General features: G+C 41.2%; 1 protein-coding gene across 2 annotated transcripts in view; it reads right to left on the reverse strand.

Annotated features, from left to right (window-relative positions):
- Positions 1-19,745, reverse strand: part of LOC122993582 (glypican-1-like) — a 76,822-nt gene that overhangs the window by 16,242 nt on the left and 40,835 nt on the right. For both annotated transcript variants that reach the window (XM_044367876.1, XM_044367877.1), the window contains one exon: positions 16,884-17,042. In XM_044367876.1, the coding sequence (XP_044223811.1) occupies positions 16,884-17,042 (159 nt within the window). The remainder of the gene's footprint in view (positions 1-16,883; positions 17,043-19,745) is intronic.

The following is a 19,745-nucleotide window of genomic DNA, read 5'->3' on the forward strand; positions in this document are numbered from 1 at the left end:
TATCTGCAAACACAGCTCTGGGCCAGCCTCAAAGTACCAGGAGATCTGCGTCTCTGTCACTCACACGAACATGTGCATTTGCGCAAGCCAACACACAAACATATTCTTCGAGGAGTCAGCAGAAAAGCACATGTGTATACTCACATGTGCGCAGAGAAACCAACTTCAAAGTGACAGCACATTCACATGTACACGTAGACACACAAGGATCACAGACGTGCACAAAAAAACACACACTATCCAGAGTACACAGTGGCAGGCAGACAGACAGACGGGGAGCTGCTGTGACAGGTGCAGCTTTGCTTTTAATCCCCATTAGAATTCATTCCTGCTGTGTACTGTCATCCATACTGTAAAAATACCATAAGTCTGGCTAAGCGAAATGGGTTCCAGCAAAAACTATTTTATCTAGGTGATGGAGTAAAGTTGTTTTCTCCATTAAATGAATTATCCACATTTATGTTTACAGTATATTCCTAATGTGCTCTGAGTTCATCTCATGTGGAGGGCAGATCTTGCTAAATGCTATCATGCTGTCGAGTTCTCCTCTACCCTTGAGCCCCAGTGAATAATGATCATCATTAGTATGACACAAAGCCCCTGTGCATGCGTGCAAACATGTGCTTCCGTGCACAGGAATGACCTTTCTCGTTCTTCATCTGTGCGTGTGTCTCCATGATACAGGGAGCAACAAGCTCATCCCTTCCTTCACACCTCTATCTTTTTACTCTCTCCCACAATCCTCTATCATCCCTTAAGCTTGACCTCCACCATCTGTCCTCCAGCATCTTCCCTCCAGGGAAGGAGTGATGGGAGAAGGCACCTAATCGCTTGTACCAGCACTTTGGGTGTAGAGGGAACAAAGAGGGGTCAAAGGGTAGTTGGGATATTTCGTCAGTTTTACTCATTTTCAATGTGGTAATCATGGGGATAGCATATTGCTCCTCAGTTTATAAAACTAAGCTTTAATATAGCAATGTCAAATGGTTGTAAGGACTGATAATTGCTCTTTAAGAGTTGCATTAGGTGACTTTTGCCATTGAATCCAAACATTTCAAATCAAACCATTCTGTACTGTACATGCAAGAGTTAATGCATTTAGCAGCCAAGAAGAAACTATTATCTATTAGCAACCTCACAAGAAATACTGCTTCATGAAGTCACTGTATGATTTCATGTACTGTGACTGTCTGAGCAACAAAACTTCAATTTATTTGGAAATTAAATTCATACCAGACTGGATATAGTTTTAATGGTCTGCAGTGTAGGGCAATAATTCAATATTATCATTTAATGACTTTTAGAGGAACCATATCATGATGATATGGTCTTATCATATCAGTCTGCTACAAATTTATGTCCAAATTAATGATTCCATGCAAGCTGTAATTTAAAGCACACAAAATTAACCTAGTAGTTTAGCATATATTTGTGTTACATTGTGATATGTCTATAATTACTCCTTTTGTATTGTCATAATAGTTTCACCCATAACGCTAAGCCCTACTGCAGACCAACCACTTTGACTGCATATTTGCATAATTAACTGCTTTTTTTTCTTGACAGTAGATTCAGAAAATCTCTCTAGCCACACTCTCCCTCCATCACATTCTGCTTTTTGCTTTTTGCTTTTTCTTCTCTCTCTCTCTCTCTCTCTCTCTCTCTCTCTCTCTCTCTCTCTCTCTCTCTCTCTCTCTCTCTCTCTCTCTCTCTCTCTCTCTCTCTCTCTCTCTCTCTCTCTCTCTCTCTCTCTCTCTCTCTCTCTCTCTCTCTCACACACACACACACACACACACACACACACAAATTTAGAACAAGGTAAGTCAAGCGTGTGTGTCTTAATGACTTTCTTCCTGTGGTGATGATTTCATTTGTAATCACTATGAGCTTCACATCCAGGCCACCTTGACATGTCAGGGGCTTATTTTAACTCTATTCCTGCGTTATTCCTACGTTATTCCACTGGTTCTAAACTTGATTAAACACATGCACACACATATTGAAGTTCACACACAAACATATATAACATAAAATGGCTCTCAAGTATTCCACCCTCTTTTACACTCTCTTGATCTTTTATCAATCAATACAGTGTTTTAAACAGCCACCTCTGGGTGCCAAGTTTCCCTGTCTGTCTCTCTGGCCCTGTTCACACCTGGCATTACATGCGTCTTGGGTGATCTGTTCACAAGTAAACAGCTTTAAGTATGTCACGTCACACCTGGCATTAGAATATGTCTCCACATGCGTCTAGAGTGACCACTTGTGATCAGATCCCACATCCCCACTCTATATGCAAATAAACTAGTACATCATTTCCGTTCACAAAGACCAAATGTGGTGCAGAGGAGAGCAAAACTCGGGAGAGACTCAGCAGCCAGACATTTCTCCATTAAGAACGGCTGAGATTGTCACTAAAATGAGAATAGCTGGTCCACCTTAAAGGTAAGTCCACCTTACATGAGCCTGGTCAGGTTAGGCTAACCCATTGTCGCTAACTTCATGGCTAACCCCTTTCACTTTAATCAGCAGGTGGCAAGCAAGACACAGGAACTTGGCTTGGGTTTTGAGGAGTTGTAGCATTTATTCATGGACAAATAGTCTAAACTCTACAGTGCTACATTCACAGCTATACTGCTAACTTCATACTCTCAGCTCCACTCACCTGCCCCTTTGTTGTTTGGCACTTTAATATGACTCCGTTGGCACACAAATGAGTACATAGTTCCGCTTACAGAGAGGATGTTACTTGAGTAAGCGGTTCTTCTGTGTGGCCCAGGACACATTCAAATGTGGCCATATGCAGCCCAGACCACCTCCGAATGTGGTCTGAGCGATCGGATGTCAATGTGTCCTCAATGCATTTTGGTTGCATTCATACCTGTACTTAGAGCTGTCCACTTGTGATCAGCTCACCCAAGATGCATTTTAATGCCAGGTGTGTACAGAATCTCTGGTCTGTCTCTCTATCTTTAGTCTGTGCCCTCCTTTCATTGTCTCCTGCTTCAAGTTCTTTTATTGACAAGAGATTCTATGTAACACAGAGGTACCATTGAAGTTCCTCCAGCTGCCAGTCATTCTCACTGAGGGTTCAGGCTTATCCTGAGTTACTTTCTCACACAGAAGTATTAACTGACCGAGGCTTGTGCTAGTCATTCCAGGCTAATCCTGAATTGGTTTTCTCATAGAGGGCTTAGCAAGCCTGGTAACATTTGTCACCATCTAATACAGTTAGAACTCTAAAATTGATTGGTGATTAAAATTATACTGCACTAATTTAGCATTGCCAAAATCACTGCATCAGAATCAGAATCATATTTATCGGCCAAGTATGTTTACACATACAAGGAATTTGATTCTGGCTTAGTGGCTCTCAATGTACTTACACAGAACAACAACACAACAATCTTCAATATAGTATACATAAACATATACATGTACATAAATATACACAAGGAACGACTACAGGTGAAACCGTTTCTGTGAACTGTAAACAAATAATGCAAAATAAAGAGTGCAAGGAGTTAAAAAGAGATAAATATTAAATGGTAAAAAAAAGATTATATTCTTACTGTATAGTTGGTGGTTATGTACACTTTGTACAGCCTGTTCAGATATACAGTAGTGAGTGACATGTATTGCACATTTGTATTTTAGACTAAAATAAATATATATAATTAGTAGGTACAGTAGGTATTCTAGTATTCCAGAGTTATTGCACAGTGCCACAGTGACGTCCATAAGTGTGACAGCAAGGGGGAAGAAACTGTTCCTGTGTCTGGTGGTTTTGGTGTACAGTATTCTGTAGCGTCTACCAGAAGGGAGAAGTTGGAACAGGTTAGGTCCAGGGTGTGAGGGGTCTGCAGTGATTTTCCCTGCCTGTTTCCTGACTTTGGAGGTGTACAGATCCTGGATGGTGAGCAGGTCGACACCAATAATCTTTTCTGCAGACCCGACTGCCCGTTGTAGTCTGTTCCTGTCCTATTTGGTGGCTGATCCAAACCAGACAGTGATGGAAGTGCAGAGAACAGACTTGATGACTGCTGTGTAAAACTGGATCAGCAGCTTCTGAGGCAGATTGTATTTCCTGAGCTGGCGCGGGAAGTATCCTCTGCTCAGCCTTTTTGATGACTGTGTTGATGTTGGACTCCCACTTCAGATCCTAGGAGATTGCAGATCCCTGAAAACTGAAGGATTCCACAGCTGACACCGTGCTGTTGAATATGGTGAGGGGGGGCAATGATGGGGGGCTGCACCACAGGGCCAGCTGTTTGACCTCCCATCTGTATGCAGATTCTTCTCCATCTTGGATGTGTCATCTATAAATTTCAGGAGTTGAACAGACGGGTCTCCTGAGGTGCAGTCATTAGTGTAGAAGGAGAAGAGCAGTGGGGAGAGCACACATCCCTGTGGGGCACCAGTGCTGACAGTTTGGGTGCTGGATGTGATTTCTCCCAGCCTCACCTGCTGCTTTCTGTCTGTCAGGAAGTTTGTGATCCACTGACAGGTGGAGGCGTGCACAGGACGCTGGGTGAGTTTGGTGAAGAGGACTTCTGGGATGATGGTGTTGAACGCTGAGCTGAAGTCCACATATAGGGTCCTCACATAAGTCCCTGGTGTTGCAGAATGTAGTGCAATCCCATGTTGACTGCATTATCAACTGACCTGTTTGCCCAGTAGGCAAACTGCAGGGGGTCCAGCAGGGGGCCTGTGATGTCAGGTGTGTCAACACCCGTCTCTCCGAGGACTCGAAGGACTTCATGACCACAGACGACAGGGTGATGGGCCTGTAGTCGTTCAGTACAGTGATGAAGGGTTTCTCGGGGACCAGGATGATAGTGGGGTATTTAAAGCAGGAGGGGACTTCACACAGCTCCAGTGATCTGTCGAAGATACGTGTGAAGATGGGGGCCAGCTGGTCACTGCAGACTTTCAGACAGGAGGGTGACACGCTGTCTGGGTCTAGTGCCTTCCTGATCTTCTGTCTCTGAAAGAGCTGACACACATTCTCTTCACAGACCGTCAGTGCCGGTGGGGACTCAGGGGGAAAGGAGGTGTGATAGCAGGGGGTGAGGTTGGTTGTGTGATGTATGAGTTGGAGTGGGTGAGGGGTGTGAAAGTGGGCTGATCAAACCTGCAGTAAAACACATTCAGGTTGTCAGCTAGTTGAAAGTTCTCTGCAGATTGGGGGGAGGGTGTCCTGTAGTTGGTGATGTCCTGCAAGCCTCTCCACACTGATGCAGGATTGTTAGCTGAAAACCTGTTTTTCAGCTTTCAGTGTAGTTCCTCTTTGCTACCCTGATCTCTTTTGTCTGTGTTTCTGGCCTGGTTGTACAGGATCCTGTCCCCACTCCTGTAGGCCTCCTCTTTGGCCTGACGAAGCTGCCTGAGTCTTACTATGAACCAGGGCTTATTGTTATTGAAGGTGAAGAAAGTTTTGGTGGGCACACACGTCCTCACAAAAGCTGATGTAAGATGTCAGTGTCAGTAAGTTAGTCCAGGTCTGTAGATGCAGCCTCAAAAACACTCCAAACAGTGCTGTCAAAGCAGGCCTATAGCTCCAGTTTTGACTCATTGGTCCATCTTCCCACAGTTTTAATCACACGCTGTGCAGATTTTAGTTTCTGCCTGTACGTTAGGACAAGATGAACCAGACAGTGATCAGAGAGTTCCAAAGCTGTAAAGGGAACAGAGTAATATGTGTCCTTAAATATTTTGTAGCAGTGGTCCAGTGTGTTTTTATCGCTGGTCGGACATTTAATATGCTGTCTGTATTTTGGCACCATGTGGCTGAGGTTTGCTCTGTTAAAATCCCCATGGATAATGAGAAGGGAGTCTGGATGTTTTCGCTCCATGTTGGTTATCTGGTCAGCCAGGTGTTGCAAGGCCTCACTAATACAGGCCTGAGGAGGGATGTAAACATCAACCAGAATAAAGGAGGAAAACTCCCTCGGTGAATAAAACAGTTTGCAGTTGATGAAAATAATCTCTAGGTGAGGAGTGCATATTTTCTTTGACACTGTGACATCTGTACACTAACCTTCATTTATGTAGAAGCAGATTCCGCCTCTCATCATTTTCCCAGTTAATTCCATTATGTGGTCTGCTCAGGGGAGTTGGAAGCCCAGCAGATGTAGAATGCTGTCAGGGATGGACTCACCAAGCCAGGTTTCAGTGAAACACAGGCCAGCAGATCCTGAAAAATCCCTATTCGTTCTGTTTATGAGCAGCAGTTCATCCATTTTGTTGGACAGAGAGCGGACATTCGCCAGATGTAATGACAGGAGCGGTGTTCAGAGCCTTCGCTGTTGCAGCTTAATCAGCGCTTCCCTCGCCTGTATCTCCTCCAAGATCCACAGAGAACTACTGCTCCTCTGACCAAAATCTCTGAAAAAGTTTCTGGGTGTGTAAAGACTGGTGAAAAAGTTTGTGAAGTGAACTGTTGAATATTCAACAATTCCTCCCAGGTGAATGTAATATTAAATGGAGTACTGGAGACTGCACATATAAATAAAAACAGAAAAAAATCTAGACAGTGCAACACAGAGGTAGATCAATCAGCTTGATATTCAATACATTCTTCTTCCGTATCAAAATCTGGTGCCTACATTACCCACAATGCAACTCGACTGCCGACGGTTCGGTTGGATATTCAGGTATGTTATGCTAGTAGTGGCTAACATAGCCTCGAGCCGCTAACCCCCAGCAGAGATGAGGAGCTCTAATAACCTCATTTATTTTTAACTCCACATTCCAAGATTTTTTCATTTTCAAACTTGCAGTCCTCAACCCCAACTGATAAAATTGCCTTAAGTGACATCACTATATTAGATTTTGCGCGGCTCCCTCTGAAGCCACAAAAGGCTTTTTGCAACTTTATTTCACATGTGCAGTAATACTCCCCAAGACCCGTAAACATACTTTGATGTGTAAAATTGATGCATTTCCCCTTTAGCAACTACACATCCGCACGCAACACCATGACTTGGGGAATTCCCCAAGGTTCAGTCCTTGGGCCTCTCCTATTCAACCTTTACATGCTGCCCTTAGGTCAATTTAGTCAAAAACACAAAATCTCTTACCATAATTATGATAACCATAATCACGTCTATGGTTCACTAGATTCACTGACAGAGGACACTGAACATATCAGTGATTGGATGTGCCAAAACCTCCTAGAACTAAATAAAGACAAAATGGAGATAATTGTCTTTGCTGCAAAGGAAGAAAGGCTGAAAGTTAGTGCTCACCTTGACTCCCTGTTGTTGAAGGCTAAAAGTCAAGTCAGAAATCTTGGTGTTATTATGAATTCAGATCTTAACTTTAATAGTCACATCAAGTCCATAACAAAGTCAGCCTTCTACCTCATGGGTGTCGCCTGGCCTGGGCATTCGGGGCTGTAGCCCCGTAGATCTTTTCTTTAGGCCTGAATAATTCTCCACTTTGAGCAATTTGTCACTAAAGAAGATGGCAGTGATGTAATTTTGTATCTTCAGTGAACGGAAGTATGTGGAAATACTAGTTCTTATTGGCTGACAGGTTTCTGTCAGTTCTTCAACTGGTGGGGTTACTATGCCAAACGCTACCTCACACAGTCAGTCAGTGTGAGGAAAAATGGATATACGAAGATACCGGTAAAGGGGTTAAAGCTGAAGCAGTAGCACAAACTCATGCTGAGCCAGAAAAACAAGGTGTGTAAATGTCTGTATGAGTTCCAAGTTATGTGAACATGATATGAGCAGAGCATAACTTATATACAATTAAAGTACTTTGCATTGCACTATAGCCAGCTTAACTGTTAGCTGGCTAGCAATGATAGCCTAGTTGTGCCTTCCCTTGGCTAGGGACACCAAACTAGCCTAGTCTTGTGTTAGATAGGCAAAATGTTTAATATTTTATCGGTCTGGGAGTCCTACAAACAGTGATAACACCCGAGGCAAAATTTATGACCAATCCAACTTTTTTTCTAATCATGTCATACATTGACAGGTAAGTTACCACAGCTTCCATAAAACAAAACTTTAGGCTACTAGCTGAGTTGATAACGTTAGTCAGTTTAAAAATTGTCTCACTCACGGGAGATGTCAGATTAAACTAGGAAATAAACACTAAATCTAAAATATACAGTATATTGTGCAATCATATATTGTGGTTCATATTAAGTAGGTCCATCAGCAATGATTTTGCAACCAAATTATGAAAGTTTACTCAGTCACTGAGTAGTTAGCTGTTTTCAACTCTCATTTGTGGAACTGCCAGTGTATTATGGGTTTTGAGGATTTTCCATCATCTAGGTCTAACAATAATGTTAGTAGGTATCTGATATGATGCTTATTTTGGTTTGAGACAAAATGTGGCTGTGAGTGGTTGGAATATTCATATGCAGATTGTATGGTAAATCAAATCCAAACTCTTCCTTCTCCAATTTTCACATTTTGTAAGCAATGTGTAGCCCTCACATACAAGAAAAAGTGCATGGAAACAGTCTGTTTTGAAGTACATTTTTAAAAGTTTTTTGATGGAGAAGAATCTGGACTCCCCTGATGGGATGGTTAACAGTCCAGCCATCTCGAAAACATAGCCAGAATAAGAAGATTCGAGTCCAAACAAGACCTAGAAAAACTCACTCATGCCTTTATTTTCAGCAGGCTAGATTACTGCAATGGTCTTTTTACAGTTCTCTCGAAAAAATATATCAGACAGCTTTTGCTCATTCAGAATGCAGCTGCCAGACTCTCACTCACTCGAACTAAAAAAGCTGAACACATCACACCCATTCTCAGTTCCCTACACTGGCTCCCAGTGAGTCACAGAATTGATTAAAATATTGCTGCTAGTTTTTAAATCACTGAATGGTTTGGGGCACAAATACATCTCTGACTTGCTTTCACACTATGAACCCTTGAGAAGCTTCAGGTCTTCCGTGACTGGTCTACTAACTGTTTCCAGAGTCAAAACAAAACACGGTGAGGCAGCATGTAGTTATTACGCTGCTCATTGTTGGAACGACTTCCTGAGAATTTGAGAAACATGCTAACCCTAACCACTTTTAAATTAAATTAAAAATTTTAGGTTCTCTATGGTATTCTTGTAAGGCCTTTACACACCGGGGGTGTTTTTTTCGTACAATTAATTTGTACATCAATACATTTTTTTGAACTGTTGTTTTTGTCATGTGTACTTTCACACAGAACACAAATATTATGCAGCGAAAAAGTGACGTTATTTTTTTCGGGACGAGCGTACACAGACAGCTGTTTATCGCAAAGGCCCACATGTAGTGTTGATGCAAGACGCAAATATCCTGCTGTATGTGTTTTGGACTTATTTACTGTATCTACACTGATTAATCAAGGCTACCAGTCTGTCTGTGACCTTGCCTGTTTCACTGCAGGTAGACAGACCATAGCTCACTCGCTACGGTGGGCGGGGAAATAAAGCCAATGGATCAATATATTGATTCATGTATCATGTTTCATCATATGCATCATCATCATGTATTTATAAATACAAACACTGTCGACATGAAAACTATTTTGGTTCAGTAAATTTCTGCTGTCAGTCAGCCTGGTGAAGTCAGATTGTCCAGCCGCTATCCTCTGAGCTCCCCAGGAGCTGCTGCTGACAGACGGCTTCTTCTGTGGACAGAGACGCTGAACGTAGGTCGGAGATCATCATGACATGATGATTGACATTGACAGCAATGATGATCTTGTTCTCCTCCTCCTCACTCAACAAAAGAAGAGGAGAGCATTATATCCATTCAATCCACACCGACTCTGACCTGCATTCAGCGTCTCTGTCCACAGAAACATCCGTCTGTCAGCAGCAGTTCCTGGGGAGCTGAGGGACAGTGGCCGGACAAACTGACCTCGCCAGGCTGACTGTCTGACTGTTTCTGTCACAAATTCATATCGCTGCTGATATGAATGATTTTGATGCAAACTATTCGCAGGCGAGTGTTTCGCATTTTTATGTTGTTTATTTGTCATGTCCCCAGTGTATAAAGGCCTTTGAACCGATGCAAAATGGTGAATGTTTAATTTTAGGTTGTGATTTCTGAATACTTCTAAGCAGACAGAGGTTTTATTTGAACTTTGATTTTTATCTTTCTCATGCATATTTTACTGTCTTGTTTTTCTATTTCTATTTATTTTATTTGTTGTATTTTTACGCCTTTAAATGTCCTTTTATATCTTATGTAAAGCACCTTGAGTTGCTGGTGTGTATGAAACGTACATTATGAATAAACTTGCCTTGTCTTGCCTTGCCTTTAAGTAATCAAAAATCACTGATTCTTTCATGGCTTGTCTATACTTACATAACTCTCTGGTCTCCTGTGAAAAGTCATTTTGGTGTTTGTTTTCTCCACTTGGCAGTTAACATTGTCTGGCATGTGCAGGAAATGTTTAAAAGCACTCGGGATCATTGCTGGATGTCTGAAAAAGGTTTGTAAAATATCCAATTTACTGGAGAATACTTGGAAAAGATAGATTTTTGAATTACAAAACTGTTGCAGGGCAATGACATATCTAAACAACTGAAATGGAATAAAAATAAAAGCAGATTCTCATATACTGATGCTTGGATGGATGGATGCTGAAGCATACTGTACTCCCAGCGGCTCATGCACTCACTGACATAGAGTAAATGGCCATGAATAGCAAACAAGAGATGGAACATGACAGATCAACAGAGTTTAGCAGTGCACCTGAGACTGTCAAGGGAGGATTGGATAGAAAAAGGAAGATCAGTAAAATAATTCGAGGGAGGAAGAGAGAAAAGCAGGGCTGCAAAACCAGCAATTGTATATCTCTTTCATATTAGACAGCCATAATTGTATTTTTCCATTTGACAAGTGCTGAATGATCATATTAGCTGGATGGTTCTTTGGCAGAGAGGAGACAGAGGGCAAAAGATGAGGCATATGCCAAGAGAAAAGAAGGAGAAAATCAGGTGGCAGGAGTGAATTAAAAAGTATAAATAGAAAGCGCTTAGAGCACAATCCTCTGAATTTGTTATTTTAATAACAGAACATTTTAAGCTACATCTGGATCTGATCTACATTCAAATACACAATGTCGATTGGCTGATTTCTGCCACGACATTTGGAGAGTTTTCAAATCCTGTCTGGGAATATTAGGGGTTTTTACAAGAATGAATTGTGCAACATGCATGTGACTCTCAGACTCATGACCTCTGAGTTCGGGCCGTTTCAAATTATCATGTTGCTGTGGTGCCACCTATAACCTAATGCCAGGAAAATGTTTTCAGGATTGCTCAGAATTCATGAATTGGTCACCTGCATTTAGTTAAAACTGATGTATTGAGGAGTTTATTTAAGGTCTTCAGCAATGCATGAAATTTATAGACGTGGTAAAAAAAAATGTTTGGCAAAAAATTTAAAAATAGCAGACATTTATTTTTGGCCAAACTGGATATGGCCTAAACAGATACTTGTCTTTAAACAAGGAATCCTACTTATACAGTATACCTCCTGGTTAAGAAATTATCATCCATAGCCTCCTCAGCAGGCACCAGATGGTTTTGTGATCTCTACTTTTTCTACCAGAACTACCCCCCCCCCCCACACACACACACACACACCCCGCCCTCCCACATCCACAAGTACCCAGGATCCTCAGTCTTTCCCTTTGTTATTCCCCCACCTGTGCAAGGACAATAAAAAAACACAACAGGCACAAACAAATACTGCTGTCCTGGGTGCACTGAATGCACAAATGATGATCTGGGAGCCATTAGAGTGTTTATGTGTCAGTCTGACTCTCCATCAATAACAACACTTATCACACACATACTGTGCCTCAGGAGCAAAGCAAGCCCCTTAGCCAGCATTTAGATGCTATTAAAAGGTCCCTTATATTAAACAAGCCAACACATCACATAATGTGTGTCATTTATCAACATGCGCCATGCTCTCTGTAGAAAGTCTTTCTCCCACTGTCTCTCTGTCTCTCTTCTGACTTTCCATGGCTGGCATTATGCATCATTTACCCAGGCCTGTTTCTTTTCCTATCCATCTGGTTCTCTTTTTCAGCTTTCTCCCTGCTTGTTTCCTTCCAAGCTCCATACCATTCCTTGCCCTCATTGTCATTTTGTTCTCTTTTTTCCCTCTATCTCAACTTACTTTCCACTGCTTGCTCCATCGCCATCTTTTCTCAAACTGTATTCTTCTTTTACTTTTTCTCTCTTTGCTTTCTCTCTTTCATTTTATCCTTCCAAGGCGCCATTGCTCCTGGTGAGTAATGTGTTTGGCATAATTAGGCCAGGGTACTACGGGTCCCAAACGACGTGATTTGCATGCAGATAAAATGAACCAATCAAGCACCACAATAGGAGCAGATGTCCTTGTCTTTCATGACATCATCAGAGGTGACCCTGAAAGCGAGAAATTAGAAGGTGGGCAGCGAGAGATGGCAGTGAATCAAAACTGTTTGCTGCAATGTTGTAACACAGATGTAGAATGTGTCACGACTCCAAGTAAGCATGGATTTAGTGATTTGGGTGTGAGAAGAAAAGCACACTATGCTAAATTTGATTGAAATGATCAGTTGCCAGTGTGTTTGCTAAAACTAATACAACAGCCCAGCAATAAATCCTACCTTCATGAAGTTTATAATGCTATTTTTTTGTTAAAACTGTTTTAGAGATTTCACTTCATGGTCTTTTTGGAGTATATGTTTGAGCTGTAGGCCACACTTTTCGCTGAAAAGATATACAGCAGGCTGCTGCTTGCTTATCGTGATTCAGACTTGTCCTTTAATCCAAGTTTGGTGTCTGTTTCCTAAATCTGATAGGAAACATTTCTGTGTGCTTGATGTCATTCTCATGGATTGCTCCCCCTCAGTCTCCACGAGAGGAGCTGTCATTACTTAACAGGCCAGCTGGGAGATGTTCGGAGCTCTACTTAAATGAATAAATAAGCGAGTCCTGCCTGGTCATCTAGAAATGAGTGTACCCATAAACCAGCCAGCCAGCCAGCCAGTACTCTTCAAATCAGATTAAGCTGTAGGACCACTGATCTGCCTTGTACTGAAATGAGCTGGAACACACTGGCCAATAAGCCTTTGGCTGCTCATAAATGCTGTGTGCCAGTGCAAGTGTGTGTATTCTGTGTGTGTGTGTGTGTGTGTGTTGATGACTCAAGACTTCGGTAGAAGATAAAATAACATCTTTCCATTCCCATGAATGAGAAAGTGTGTCCAAAATTTTGACTGTTTCTGAACAAACAACAAAATTCAAAATTTGTCTCTCAAAAATAACAGGGAGTCAGTTAAGGGAGGCATGAATTGTGTTCCATCCTGTTAATAAAGTTTAAACAAGTATTCCTTTGTACAAAATAAAATGAATATGCAGAATTTGTACAAAGCTATACAGTATGTGGCAGCTGTACAAGTGAACACACATACACATACACACCCACACACACAGTGAATCCAGATGCCAGTGATGGCACCATTAGGCCAAACACCACCTGCCAGGTTTAAGGGTTCCGTCTGTCTAACACACCTGGCTGCCATCTAACACCCAGCTCCCTTTGGTGCCATCACTCTCTGTGTCCTCTCCGACCTTTTCCCTCTCACTTTCATATGTAACCCCATCTCTCTTTCTCTGTTTATCTCTTCCACACTTTTCCTCAATACCATTTTCCATTTCCACCTCCACTCGTCCTCTCTCCATCAGCCTTCAGTCTCATTTTCAATCAGTCCCCTCCTTCACCCCATTTCTTTCATTATTAACTCCTCAGAATTTTGTGCTGCACCTTTGTTTAGTGTAATATATTATTTAGTTTGCACCTCTCTACACAGTTTGAGTGACAGTGAAGATATACGGAACCCCAAGTGCAAACCACATGCACACATACTGTTCACAAAGACCGTTTTCACTCACTCACTCGCTCATACAGTGACATGTACTAAATTACAAAACTTACAAACACATTCATATAAACACACATTTGCATGCTCACACATATACAGTGTGCACACTCGCAAGCCTAGAGCCATCTGTATGTGAGCATGCTGGTCCTCTAATCTGTGGCTTGGTTGGGGCTTCTTCCAAAGTTCCTGGACCTAAAAAGGCCTAGCCTGCCTGGGCTGGAACAGTAACACCCTACACTTAGCCACATGGCGCTAGCTAGCCCACACCCTGCTAAACACAGCCAGATGTGCAGGGACTGGCAGCATGGTACAATGTCACTGTACTCTCCTTCAGTCATATGAACAAAAAACTCTAAGCCTCACCTATTTTTAACCATAAAAAAAATCTACTTTAATCTTACTAAATATTTTGTGTCTAAGCCTGTGAATAACCCAGATCCAGCTACCAATCCCTTGAAACAGTAAAGGATTGAGGTATTTACCAAAGCCAGCGACAGAAGTAAGTCGTCTTACTTTGCACATTCTAACATCTAAGGCTTTAACAGGACATCTTTAGTAAGAGTAGCTGGATCCTGTCAAAATGTACTGATTATGTGGCAGCAAATGTAACGTATTATGGCCCAATTAACCCCAGTCTATCGCTTAGCTCTCATCTTCAGAGGACACAGTCAACAACAGATGGTTTTTAGACCTCAAGGTCCCAACACACATAAACTCCTCTCCTCCCTCTGTCAACTCTGCTGTCCCCATCTGATGCTCATTGGGGTGAGATAAGGGAACATGAGAAACAGGGAAAAAACATACAGTTGAACAGAACAGGCGTGGGTTGCTTTGGAGAGGAAAAAGGGAGATGTACAGGTGTGGCCAGATTTTAGGTCAACAAAAAGAAAAGTCTGATTAATTTCCCATTTCAAAGCAACGGGAGCTATTATAAATTTGTAAGAACATGTCTGGCAAGCATACATGAACAAAAACAAACCCCAAATGACTTCATTGTGAGGCAACACCAGTTACCGCACTCATGACATGTGTCAGTGTGTATTTATATGCAAGCTTTTCGATGCACATCATTAGAATTGTTTAGAGGTCAGAGCTGAGTGCTGCTTGAATGTGTGTGCCTTGTAGTAGAAGTTGTTTACTGGCTCTGCTGTGCTAAATGAGGTGTTTTCCTCAAGAACAGCAAAGTTCAAGAACTGTAGGATGACATAAACTAACTTGGAGGGAATTTGTATGTGTTGACAGGTTTGTCTGCGGGTGTGTGTGTTATGTGTGTGTGTGTGTGTGTGTGCACTTCTGTGTATTTTGGCAGGGAGACTGTATCCCTTTGGCACAGCAGCAGCACCATGAGTGAAAAGGAGGAACCATGAGAAAGAACGACACAGAGCGATAGAAGAAAGTAAACAAATGTCACTCAGCCACTAATCACTGTGATCTGGAAAGGTCAGGCTAACTAGCCAAGCTCAGAGCTCTGGCTGACAGATCCATTGTCACCAACTGGCCAAGGGGAACAAGTGGAGCACAGAGACACCCTTCTATTAACTGGAGCAGGTCATTAGACAAATATAATTGCCTTGGTGCGCCACTGTTCCAAGATTGAAAATCCCTCTCTCTTTCTCTTTTTCTCACACTCTGAGCATTACAATTAAGTCTTATTATTTCACATGATGAAGAGTGTACAACACAGAAACCACATACACTATGGTAACATTATAAAACCTCTAAAAAGGTATTTTGATATACTGCAGGAACTACGACATGTCATGAAACATGAGAGTTGAAGTAAAAATTTGGTATTGGTTTAGTTTTTAAATAAAGCCTTATTTTATTCAGATTAATGAAATAAAATGTTATCAAAATGTTCCATGAAACAGTTGAGTATTGATGAATTATGATGCCAATGTGCAGCAGTGATATGGCATTTTATTTGAAAGCTGTTATTTTCTCTTCCAAGAACCATTTTATGTTGTGTTGCATGTTATGCTCAATATTATCAAATTCTCAAATTCAAATCCAATTATATAATTCTGTTTAAAATGTGTTTATGGTTGCCTTATGGCCAAACAGAAGGTCGTGATCTAGCTTACTTACAATCAGAAGTTTTCCTCTTGTAGCACACACACACACACACACAATAGTTGTAAAATAACAGCCCATTGTACATGTCTTTGCCTTTGTTTCTGTTTTCTGGAGATATAATTGGCTAAAATGTCTGTTATCATTATAAATTCAGGTTAGGAGTGGCCAACAAGGATAACATCCTGTAGCTATGTGTAATTATTTTTTATCACAATATTGATATATACTGTATCTTGATACAATAGCATTTCTGAAAAATCAACTGAAAAACTAATTATGGATAAAAAAAATAACCAGAACTAGAACTAGTCTTTTTTTTTTTTTGGCTCATTCAACAAATAGGTACTTGATCACGTTGATGCAGCAATCATGTAAAAAAAAAAAAAAAAAAAAAACAATACTGCCATAAATAAGTCCTGCTCACTAATTTGTAACGTTGCCCAATGTGGCCTTATACAATCTGAAACATCAAAGCCATAGCTACCATGGTATAAACTGTAGGGCAAAATCTAAAAATCAGTGTGGGCTCCCAACCAACCAACACGTTTTTTAAATTGTTTCAGTTTCTTTCTATGCTACTGACTTGATATGGTGACATCTAAGGCTGCTTTGGTACAAAAGCTTTTTATAAAAGAGCTGGCCTTCTGACAACACCACTGTGAGGCATTGCCATCCTCATCTATTGAAGCATGACAATAGATCAATGTTCTGAATGATAAAAGGGCTTTAACTTGTCTAGTACACTGTCCATCTTTGTGTGTGTGTGTCTGCATTTTTGTGCAGGCTGGGTGTGTCCAGAGTGAAAAAGTGAAATGAGAAGCACCACAACTGGCAAGACAGTATACTGATGAAAATAGACACATTTTCTCACTCATTTATACACAGGCTGTAAATGAACAAACTCACCATTGAAAGCCTTGTAGTGTCCAGTGAGTGAGATCTGTAAGTTTCGTCCAGCGTCTTTCAGTATTCCCTCCATCTCCCTGCGGCTCAGCGTGGCCAGTTTGTCCTCCATGTCACTGGTACAGCAGGTGTAACCCTGGGGACAGATGCGCAGGTGCTCCCCTAGCACAAGGACAGGTGGAGAAACAGGAAGAGAAAGGGTGGGCAGGTGGTGGAAGAAAGTAGCAGCAATCGCAGAGGAAAGAGAAACAAATAGAGGAAGAGGAGATGGAGAGGGAATGAAAAAAAGAAACATGGAATTAGTATTAACAGGTTCTATTATATAAGTCAGCACTCAACTACAAAACTGAGATTAATAGTTCTTTGCTGCTGTATAAAATGCTCAACAGTGAACATGAAAATGACAGGCTGAATTAGCTGCCGTGGCTGTTTTTTTACGACCTTAAACCCAGTCAGCTGGCAGTCGCGTAGGCAGGGCTGCATGTGTTTGCCCGCCTGATTACCTGGCAAGATGTGGAGAACTCTGTGGCAATGGGAGCAGTGGAGCAGGAGTACAGCATCAGCTCCCATGCAATTTTAATGAGCACCCCTGACACGCATGCCTGTGCATGCATTTGCAAACAACATGTGCGTACACAGACACACAAACTCAGAAAACCAGGGAAGTAGACAGGATCTGTAAGCTCAGGCTTTGTGTGTCAGTGTGTGTGTGTGTGTGTGTGTGTGTGTGTGTGTGTGTGTGTACAGGACTGTCAAAGTTGGTTAAAACTGCAGTTACATCTGCTGACATCAGAACAAATGATGTGGATGATGGAAATTCCACATCAACACGACCAAGCCTACGGCAAACAAAAGTCATGTGGGTGACATTCATTTACAGGTGAAGAGAGCAGATAATGTATGATGCAAGGCTTTTGAAGATTCCTCCCCACTAGTTCTATTTCCAGACACAAGGATACATACACTGATCAAATAAATGTACTATATAGAGTAGGGTGCAACAAGGTTCTCCTAAGAGGAGGAGTGAATGAAGCTTTCAGATTATTCTGTTGGACTTCTAACACAATGTCAATAAAGACAACAGGAAGTTCAACCATCAAAAAGGCAGCAGATAGGATGGAATGCAGTTTTGTTGCTCAGTGCTCTTCCACAGGTAGTGTAGAGATCATAATTGTTGTTTATGTGGGCGTATTAAAGGTTTTAACACATATTTTCATTTTCAACAAGGAGCGCCCACTTGTCTATATGTTGTGTCACCCTGGGACTCTTTGGAAAACCTTTTCCCCACTGTGATATGGACTTCTAATGCACAACTACAAAGGGAGAAGGGGAGAGGGAGATTGGAATGAAATCACCAAAAAATAAAATAACACAAACTCAACTGTTGTTTGACCCTAAAAGGCACTTGTACACTAACCCTGTATCTCACCACTATAGCTGATAAAAAGCTGAAGAAAACATCGACTAGAGTGGCACAACCTGGCCATTGAAACAAGTAGACAAGAGAAGACAAGCTGTGTTCTTGCTGCAAGCTGTTGAAATGGAGCTTCACATCACAGAGTAAAACCTTCAAAAAGTTAGCATGATGATTATCATGTCATCATATTCACAAATCCTCCACCACACAAATGAGGGTAAACTTCCCTACATCTTGGGAGGAAGCAGCAAAATAGCTCTCTTGGCTACAAAATATGTATTTATGCTTGCCACAAACTAAGAGGAATTTCCGTTGATTTTAATTTTATGTTTGTGTATACAGTATATTTGTTGTTTTGTGATTTATATCTATTTTATTTGGTTCTTGTGTTAAAATTGAATATTCAATAATACATGATTGAGCCTCTGCAGTAATGTAGATCGACATTCATGTCATTATTTGATTTGAGAGATACACACTTTCTGTAGATCAATGCCTTTATCTCCATCTGTGTATCATACATTTGCAATTTTGATGATGCACCTAACTACTGTTTTTCACTTAAAAAAAAACATACAAATGTTGGCATAGTGTCCTTTTACAAAAGAAATATCAAAACCACAAAGAAGTACAGTAAGTAATTATGAGTCTTATACTGTTTTTCAATGCCACTGTTTGGCTCAGGAGGCAGTGCTAGATTACATGTTGCAGAAAGGTGCCATACAGTACTTGTTACTAACTAGTCCTGTATCTGTATTATAGAAGCCAACATCTCCATTGTCATTTGATAACAGTGTGTCGCTGGTTACACTTTGTGCTAAGCTGTGTTTAGAGTCCAGGTTGTAGCACTTTCTTTCACTGTTACTCCCTCCATGGAAGAGGCACCTAACTGAACCTCAGCCTGTCTACCTTCTCACTGAAAGGCACTACAGTGACAAGCATTCACACTGCCTTTGTAATTCCCACCTAACCAGCCATTCCTTTCCCTTTCTTCTCTTCCCTGCTTGAGGGCTCTCTGAGATGCTCTTGCATGGCCTTCAGTCTCTTATTGTACACAGGTTCACTCACATTCACACACCAACATACTGTATAGACCAACCATACACACATATGCAGACCCTAAAATTGAACAGTTATGGCTTACTTTTCTATTAAGTAGGATTTTCTGGCTATTTATTTGATCTCAGTTTAACTTAACATTTTTGTTTTTGAGAGTATATTTAGATTTGTCTTGATCCTGCTTCTCATTGTCACAGCAATGATAAATTTACTGCACAGACACTACATTAATGTGATGGTTCCTAGACCATTGGTGTGTATTTTAAGCATCTTAATGGCACAATGATATCATTAATTGAGAGACTAAAATGATTTTTCTCGGCAATGTTGTACACCTTCAAGTTTTTCCTTAAAACACTTATCTTTGTCCTTGTTTTATCCTTTTTTTA

Source organism: Thunnus albacares, chromosome 12 (assembly GCF_914725855.1).
Source record: "Thunnus albacares chromosome 12, fThuAlb1.1, whole genome shotgun sequence".
Lineage (NCBI taxonomy): Eukaryota > Metazoa > Chordata > Actinopteri > Scombriformes > Scombridae > Thunnus > Thunnus albacares.